Source organism: Austrofundulus limnaeus, unplaced genomic scaffold (genome assembly GCF_001266775.1).
Source record: "Austrofundulus limnaeus strain Quisiro unplaced genomic scaffold, Austrofundulus_limnaeus-1.0 Scaffold14, whole genome shotgun sequence".
NCBI lineage: Eukaryota > Metazoa > Chordata > Actinopteri > Cyprinodontiformes > Rivulidae > Austrofundulus > Austrofundulus limnaeus.
The window spans coordinates 2,703,104-2,712,008 of NW_013952416.1; the positions used below are offsets into that span (position 1 = coordinate 2,703,104).

The 8,905-nt window shown below is 39.8% G+C and overlaps 1 protein-coding gene across 2 annotated transcripts in view; it reads right to left on the reverse strand.

Moving 5' to 3' along the window:
- Positions 1-8,905, reverse strand: part of dock8 (dedicator of cytokinesis 8) — a gene marked incomplete in the record, with an annotated part of 66,148 nt that overhangs the window by 41,212 nt on the left and 16,031 nt on the right. For both annotated transcript variants that reach the window (XM_014002688.1, XM_014002689.1), the window contains 3 exon segments: positions 3,514-3,622; positions 3,819-3,890; positions 4,524-4,699. In XM_014002688.1, coding sequence (XP_013858142.1) covers positions 3,514-3,622; positions 3,819-3,890; positions 4,524-4,699 — 357 coding nt within the window.

Below are 8,905 nucleotides of genomic sequence, written 5' to 3' on the forward strand. Positions count from 1 at the left end.
GTTTAAACTTTTAGTTTAAACTTTTAGTTTAAAAATTATAAAAACTAAACAGCCTACAGAATTTTTACAGTCTTTATTTTACAGTTAAAACACATGTTTATCAAATAAAGTCTAATGTTACAACTAATAGGTGATCCCTTTAACCTAAAACAACAAAATATTAGCCCGCTAATTAAAAAAGCATTTTATCCACTAATTTAAAACTGCAGACACCTTGATTCTGTTGACAGCAGACATAACAAACAGCCTACAGGCATTTATTCTGGATCGTCTCGTTTTGGCCTTGAGACGATAACAGTCCCTGAGGATTTCTGAARGTGGATTTCTTCATGTAGAAAACACAAGATAAGCAACTTTGAAATGTTTCACTAATGCTTTTTGTAGTTTCTGACACAACCTTAAAATAAATTAAATGAGCTTTTTTTATTTAGATTTTTACATGTAAACTATGAGTTACCTATTGAGCTTTGGAACACATAAAACAATATTAAATGTGTTAGTTTTTTTTTCTTCTGTTAGTGTCCATGTTTTATGTATTAGCTGATTGAATTCCGCAGCCAAACATCATCAAACAGGCTTTCGGCTTGACAAACAGCCAGAACCGARGCGTTGACCCAGAGCTGCAATCACCCCGGAGAACAAACCCGCTCGATGCTGCGGATCCTGTTGGACAAAAATAAAAAGGCTGCGATAACTCTCGCACATCTAATGAATCCCCCCCTGTATGATATGCAGATGTGCTGCGAGACCTGCGAGCGTTACGTTTGAAAGTCGTCGTCCCCCCGGTGAGGGAGGGGTTTGTTAATTATTTATCATAAGAGTCAAACAAAGCCCCAATAATCTGGAAACATTACAGCTTCTCTTCTGTCTGCAACACCAAAAGCTGGTGGCGCAACACTCATGTTTTCACAAGCGTTCTGCTGCTTCTTCTTTGAGATTTCCAGTAAAAAGAAGATTTTTTTTGTTTTTTTTTTCAACCAGCTTTAAGCAAAAATAAACGTAATCATGTGGAATCATATACCAAACATTATTATATAGCTGTCGTTTTAAGTGATGAGTTGTTTAATCAGTGACACAGTGGAATGCTACAGTTATRGGATTAAAACTACAGAACATAACTGCTCTGTTCTGGTGCTGCAGTTAGAARATTCCCTCTCTTCTTGTCTCTTTCGCTCCCATCATCCATCAAAATCACATCCAGGCTTTCGCACTACAGGGCAGGACTGACCGAGCATCCACCCACAGTGAAGCGTCGCCCCGTTCAGGTTCCAAGAGACCATCTCCCCACAAACCCGGGGCTTTTGTCAAAGCAGAATGGCCCTCAGCTATTATGGGCCGGAAAACAATAACACCGTTCTTCCTGTTCCTCTGGCACCCCCTTCTCTCGTGCTTGTTCTCCCTCTTTCTGGCAGACAGATGATGGGAACCCTGCAGCCGTAGTCAGAGGCCTTTAGGGTTTAGGTGATTAACCAGAACTAGCAAGCACGGAGCAACAGGAGAGGGGCAGCCGGGGCGGCGAGCCAGAGGGTGGGTCCTGACTGGGTCAGGAAAACTACAGAAAGGGCACGAATGAAGCGGTGGCCTGTAGCTCAGACCTTCACATAAACGTTACTTATCTGTTTGTTTCATGCATAATGCTCCACATTTTCTATAGCGCAACAAGCAATAATCAGTCTGGTTAAACATCAACATCGAGAGGKTGAAGTCTGTCAAAAGTTCACGTTTAGCTCGGTGCACGCCGGTCTGAGTAAACTTGAAAAAGAGCCGCTGGCGCTGAGGAGAGAGTGCTGGGAATAACAACACACTGTTGTGTTCAGTATTAAAGCCCCCGCCCCCTCACATCAGTATGGTCTGCCATACTGCTCCGACTGAAGTGTCTTCTCCTCACAAAAGGAGACTTTAACTAAGCACAGCTTGTTGGCATCCGAGCACAAAGTGGGGTTTGTTGTTCTTCTAAAAGGCGCACTTAATATTTTGGGATGTGCGCTGATATTCACGCACTGAGACGGGAGGACACGGTGTGATCTGCATAAAAAGTTGAGAGAGGGGAGACTTTATTTCACTTTCAAGAACTTGTTTAAATTTACTGATTTGAATGTTTGCTACCTGTCATGGTCTAATTATTTATATCTGTTCCTCCTTGACACTGTCCATCACTTATCTTTCTGACAGCTCCTGGACGACTCCACAATGGACTGGTGGGAGTGTTGTGATTGGCTGGACAGTACATTTGGCAATCTGTGATTGGTTGTAAACTGTCACATGGTGTTGACATGATGTATACTATTGACTGAATTCTGCTTTTTTAATTTTCAAATTAGTTTACTCAAAATTTAACACAAAGCGTTGCATTTTATATAACTATATCTCTTTCTTTGGCAAAAAATAAACTAAATAAGGCATTATATGTTAAAGGGAGACTAATCTGACAAGAAAACTAGAGTATTTTTGATTTAATAAACATGGAACAATAAATTTATCCATGAATTGACTTTAAAAAAGGCTTAAAGTGCCTGTGACGTCAAATTTTTGTAATAAATATGAATGCATTTTTAGAAAGAGGACATTGATAAAATATTGCAAAAGAAATTTGATGTCGCTGAGATGAACAGTTGTTGAGAAATTTGCCTGTGAAGTTACAGGAAGTGATGTCAAAGGGGAATGTCTGCATGTGAACAGAGCGTTGCTACAACAGCTAACAGAGACTGTAGAGAGGAATCTGATGTTTCTTTAAATAATTTTGAGTCATTATAAGAGAGATGAAGAAGAGTCAGAGTTCAAATAATATTGTTTCAATAAACAAAGACCAGAGAGTTTTCTATGTTAAGAGTTCCCCTTTGATGTCACTTCCTGTTTCACTTGGGCTGAGCCAAGTTCAAAAGAAAATATGCCAGTTATGGGACAAAATGGGTTAAATCATGTGTATTATTCCAACTTTCTTAAATATAAAGTTATTTTCTTTGACTTTATATATTTGAGGAATATGCATGTCACAGGCACTTTATAGATCTTTGCTTTTAAATTGGCTTCATTTGAAAGCATCATTGATTTAAGATGTTTATGACAGGGCTTAAGATCCCAACTCTGCTTGTTTCTTTTGTTTGTTGTTTTATTTTACTAATTTTATTATTTACTGTGCATTTTGTAGCATTTTGAATTTTTTGTTAAGTTTATGAAATAAAAAAAGCGTTAGCAAAAACTGCAATAAAAATGTTAAAACTGGAATCAATTTTGCATCTAACTTTGGCCCTACTCAGACGAGCCATTAAGCTTGTCAATAAAAATAAAAACTGGAGCTTTATTTCTCCAAACTGAGTTTGTTCAAAAAGCTTCCTCTAACAGGTAAGATAATAACTTTTTACAACCCTTCTTCAGAACTTCACTTCAAACAACCTGATTTATCTATTATACAGATTTCTTCAGTTTRAATATATAAAAATACTGGTTAATTTTATTATGCAACTCATAAATACATTAAAATTCAGTACAGGGCCGTGTGCTTGTGCTGCTTACTGGTTTGTCTTTGTTTTGTGGTTGAACATCCGATTCAAAAATTTGTTTCTGCAGGTCTTTGTTTAGGCCAGTTCGCTCCGAGTAAGTGATCCAGCCATCCCCCTGGCACCTTAACACACACACACACACACAAAAATACACACATGCACCAATGATCATCATGCAAACTCAAGAATTTACATGTAAGGCTACAAAAAAAACATTTCTACGCTATTAATCAGCATCTGACAACACGACACAAGTCTCAGTAAATCCAGGCAGCTGGATGAGTGCAGTTACAGAGAAAAGAGAGACAAAACCTTTACCTTCTGGTGACTATGAGCCATGGCTGTGTGTAGCTCTTCACACAGTCTCTTACATGGGAATCTAAATCCACTCTGAAAAAAATAAATAAAGAAAAGGTTTTATATATATATATATATAAGCGGACAGCTGCAGTCAAATAAAACTCTTAAAGCGCCTGTGACATCAAAATGTTGTAATACATATGAATGCATTTTTAGAAAAATGATATTAATAATGACTTGTAAAAAAAACATTTCAAGCTGCCAACGACAACGGTTGTTGAGATATTTGCATGTGAAGCGACAGGAAGTGATGTCAAAGAGGAACGTCTGAAAGTGAACAGAGCTTTGCTAAAACGACTAACAACACAGACATTATCACAGACAATATCAAAATGTTTTTTTGAACTTTTTGAACATGTAGGATATGAATGTCACAGACACTTTAAATTCTACCTTCATCCTAATCTGAAATTCAGGGTCAAACTGATGAACATTCAGAAGATAACAAGCTGAGATTAAATAGCTTCAGAATGAATGAAGGCTTTCAGATTTCAATGTTTTACTGAAGATTTTTTTTCCAAATCAGTGTAGATTTTCCTCTATTAAGAGTTAAAAAAAACACTTGAACAAGGCAGCTGGTAACATTCTAAACAATGTTTGTTTCTGTCAAAACAACGTAAAGAAGTTGTGGAGTCYTATAAACACTTTCAGTCTGAAACACACCCGTCCTCCGGGACCGAGAGCCGAACGGTGCGTTGCTCCCGCTCCACCTGCTCCACTTTCAGGTTGTCGTCGGGAAAGTCTCCAAGTTCGTTCATCAGCGCCGAGTCGCCACTGCTTAGCTGTGACATCAGGAACTCCTCCAGGTCCAACGGCTCCACCGCTTTATARGCCAGAGGCTGAAGGGTCCAGGACAGAGGGGAGATTTGATTTAAATAGAAGAAAAGAAAAAGAGAAGCACGAGAATATTGAACAGTGAACARCACAACAAATATCCAAACTGAGCCRTTGAGCAGAGCACGATWAAAAGTCGAGCATTAATTGAAGAAATGGACATCACCTTTCATGTGTTTAAGATTATCTTATGKTGAAAAATAAATTGTACCTGTTTTAGTCAAACCTTGCATTTATGTGATCTCTTAAGATTTCACGTGCTGCCATTTTTGTGTAGGCTAAAGGTTAGCTGGGTTGTAGATGTACATTTAGTGATTACTTTGGAAATATTTTAAGAAAARCTTTCCACTATTTCTTTAAAGGGGACCTATTATGCAAAATTAGTTTTTTTAAAGGTTTTTTTTTACTCAACGTTGGGTATGTACTTCTTAAAAAAACAGTCCTAGGACCAAAAAAATGCACCCAGGTGTATATTTACTCTAAGTAAATGTATTTTTCATGTARATTAARGTCKAGTTTTCYACTTCCCYTGGCCTGTGATGTCACAAGCCGGACTCAGGCCACACCAACCGGAGCCCAACTCGTAACCCAAGCAGKGACTCCGCCCACGGCCGGCCAGTGAACTGTTCCTCGGGGGACACTTTTGCTTGCAGCACCACTATGTACGTTAACATGCTGAGCAGTTTGTTGCAGCGGCGGGTGCCAATTCCGCTTATTATATTGACTGACGTTTAAAAAACATCCCGTTTTCGCCATTGCTGAATGTAGTAAACACCACTTCAGTGACGTGCARGGTTAGATTAAACATGCGACGTTAATGTGGAGAAGTGGATCCTAATTTGTTCTAGCACCCCAATAATTGGTCTCCTTTAAACAGTTTGCCAACACCACACACACACACACACACACACACACACACACACACACGTTGTGTACTCATTTTCATGGGGATTTTGCATCGACTTCCATACAGTTTTATAATTTGTCTCCACAAGRAGATGCATTTCCAAGAAATGGTTCCCAAATCGTAGGTAATACCTGCCTACACAAAGCAAAAACGTCATCACCTTAGCCTTCGGCGGTGGGCAATAATGGAGGATCCGGGATGAAAATATTGCATCATTTGCCAGGAAAAAAAATCATATCAAAAATGTCAATGTGACATCTCTACCCACATAACAGAAAGTTTGCAACCCCGCCTGATGAGATCAGCAAAAAAAAAAAATAATAATAACATACCTCTACTGCACTAAACCAAAGCAAGCAACCTTAAAGGATGGAGAAAGAGAAGTTTATACAGTCTTTATCTCATCTAAAATGCCTCACAGAACTAAAAACTAATTGTAAAAGAGGCAGGTCCCGACATGTCGATTCACAACTATTTTKTAATACCTGTCTTGGAGCAAAACAAACACACAAGCACAGACAGAAATAGAAACTGGAGCAACTCRGCAGCGTTTCAGACAGTCAGGCTCACCTATTTTTAGACAGCAATCTTAAATTCTACGCTCTGCAATAGTAGATAAAAGACAAATCTGTACTCATCGATATCTACAGAGGAAATATCTAACTTAAAGCAGAATATATATTAACATTATGTAACAAATCTCCCATCGGGCTTAAAAAAGTGAGCTTTGGCTGATTAGGGGAGAAAAAAATAGCCCATCTGATAAGATACACATCCCTTTTGTGATACAGGTTATGTTGGTTAAAAAAAAGAGGAACCTGAACAGAGCAGGTGTCAGTGTGAGAAGTGGCAGCAGACCGGGCAGATCGCCAATCTGATTACAGGCTGCAAGCTGGAGCAAATCATGCTCGCGCTCATTCACAGATACTTTGGAAAAATAAAAACATACAGAAAACTGAGGCAGAACAGAAGGCGGGTGAACAGAGGTGGAACATCCATTATGCACACAGAGAGGGCGTGAATCTGTGCAGCAGCAACATGAGTCACTGTTTCACTCAACTTTTTAAACGCAGAGCGAATTCCATCTGCTTTCAGACATGTTTTTGCACATTAGTGTGAAACCCTGAAGCACATTTCTCCTTCCCTCTACTAAAAAAAAAAAACACAGGCAAGCAAAGAGTACAGGAAAAAGGAACAACTGTGTCATTAATAACAGACAACCTGAAAACTAACTAAACCTCAGGAGTGACTGTGTGTCCTTTTTTTTTTTTAGCTCGGGGTTGAAAGAATCGACAGCCTCCTTTGGTTGTTTTACATCCAGCCCAGCAAAAAAAAGTAATAAATGCTAATCCGTGTGCACTTCTGATGGGTGCGTGCTGCTCTGCAGAGTCATCAGAGGGGCCAGCGGAGGGAAAACTGGACCTCCCTCTCCAATCAAACGCCAACATTTTTATCAGCTCACTGAATAAAATGAAGCAATGAACGTTTTTTTTTTCAAAGCACGACAGATTGAAAATAAAATARTGCAATTCAGTGATGACGTGAAACAATATGGCAAAAAGACCTTTTTTAAAAGCAGGTCGTTTGCAGCTGTAGTTGGTTTTATGCATTTATTCTTATTTTCTGTAGACACTTGGCATGTTTCCGTTAAAAACAAGGTAAATCATCCAAAGCATCCTTCCGCTGTCGATGTGCAGAGGCAGAAACGAGCCAGACAGACACACACACGAGAAAGTCAAGACAAGCAGAACAGAACAGTCTTAATCTTGATTTAGAAATTTGTAACCAAGCTCATTTTTAGGTTTCACGAATGCCAGAGCTCAAACAGATATCGTAAACTTACCCTGCTGAAAACGGAAAAAGTGCACAAGAAAAAAGGAAGTGAGCAAAATGGCGCACTCCGGATATAGGAACCTACACAACGTGTGTTTCTACAGACGCCGAATGCTTTTTTGCTGAAACTGTGTCACAACCTGACGCACAGGTCCTCTTTGTCATCAGCTTCATGTTCCTGGAAGACAAAAACTTTGGCAGAGCTGAAGAGGTTGTGGGGAACCAAAACAACTAAACCGAATGTGAAAAACGTGTCGGTCGTCGCTCAGAATTTAAGTTTTAAATAAAGCCTGAAACATATCAGCCCTGTGACAAAAAAAAAAAAATTAAAACCACAGACGCAGTAAAGGAAGTGACAAAACTAAAAGAGTCACTRCATCAATTTGTGTTAACACAAAGTACACACGTGCATTACACAAACACACACAACTTAACATGAGGCTTTAAATGCCTCGATTTTWCAAGCAGCGTTTGGAGTTTCAAGCGTAGCTGCAGCACCATGAGACATGAACGCTGAATAAAAAGGAAACTACCATCCCAGAGATTATGGTATTAAAGCCCCTCTCTCACYTCCCAAATCCAGACATATTAAAGATTTGCCGCCGTAAGCTGCAAGGTAAGCAGGCCTATCCAGAGCCAGTCAGCAGCAAAGGCAATGACCCATTTCCCAAGCAGGTTAGAGATGAACTGTCCTGAGTGCAGCTATAGGTTGGGTAGACGGATGCTCCAGGTACAGAAACTCCAACTTTAGCATCATCTCTTGGTAAGTTCATATAGGACAAAAGGACGGATGAGAAGACTTAGGAGCTTTGATGAACTTTAAGTGATAAAAATGAGGATGGCAGCGTAGGGTGGGATGGAAAAAGCAAACAAAATTAACTCAAAGGGAACTAAGAGACCCGTGTGGGAACAAATAGCTGTAAACGGTTACTGTGCATCTTTCTGTCTGCGTCCTGCAAAAAATATTATAAATAAAAGACTATCACACTAAATGTCAGCTTAGGCTTCAACTGAGAAGGAAAAAAAACCTGCTAAAAGACCAATCTTTGACTTGTATAAATTTTATGTTAATCCCTGCATGTTCTTGTGTTTGGAATGATTCCTGTGTGAACTCTGATTCAGTATTTGTAATCTAACTTCTGCACTTTGTTCTATTTTAGCCATTCATATCCCATAACTATCCAGGAGATGGATGCTGTCATCTCCATCTTCTTCCGCTTATCCGTAGTCGGGTRGCAGGAGAGAAACCCAGACATCTCTCTCCCCAGCAACACTTTCCAGCTCGTCCTGGGGGACCCCGAGGTGTTCCCAGGCCAGAGAGGATACATAATCCCTGCAGTGAGTCCTGGGTCTTCCCCGGGGCGTCCTCCCAGTGGGACGTGCCAAGAACACCTCTAAAGTGAGGCGTCCAGGAGGCATCCTAATCAGATGCCCAAACCACCTCAACTGACTCCTTTCGATGTGGAGGAGC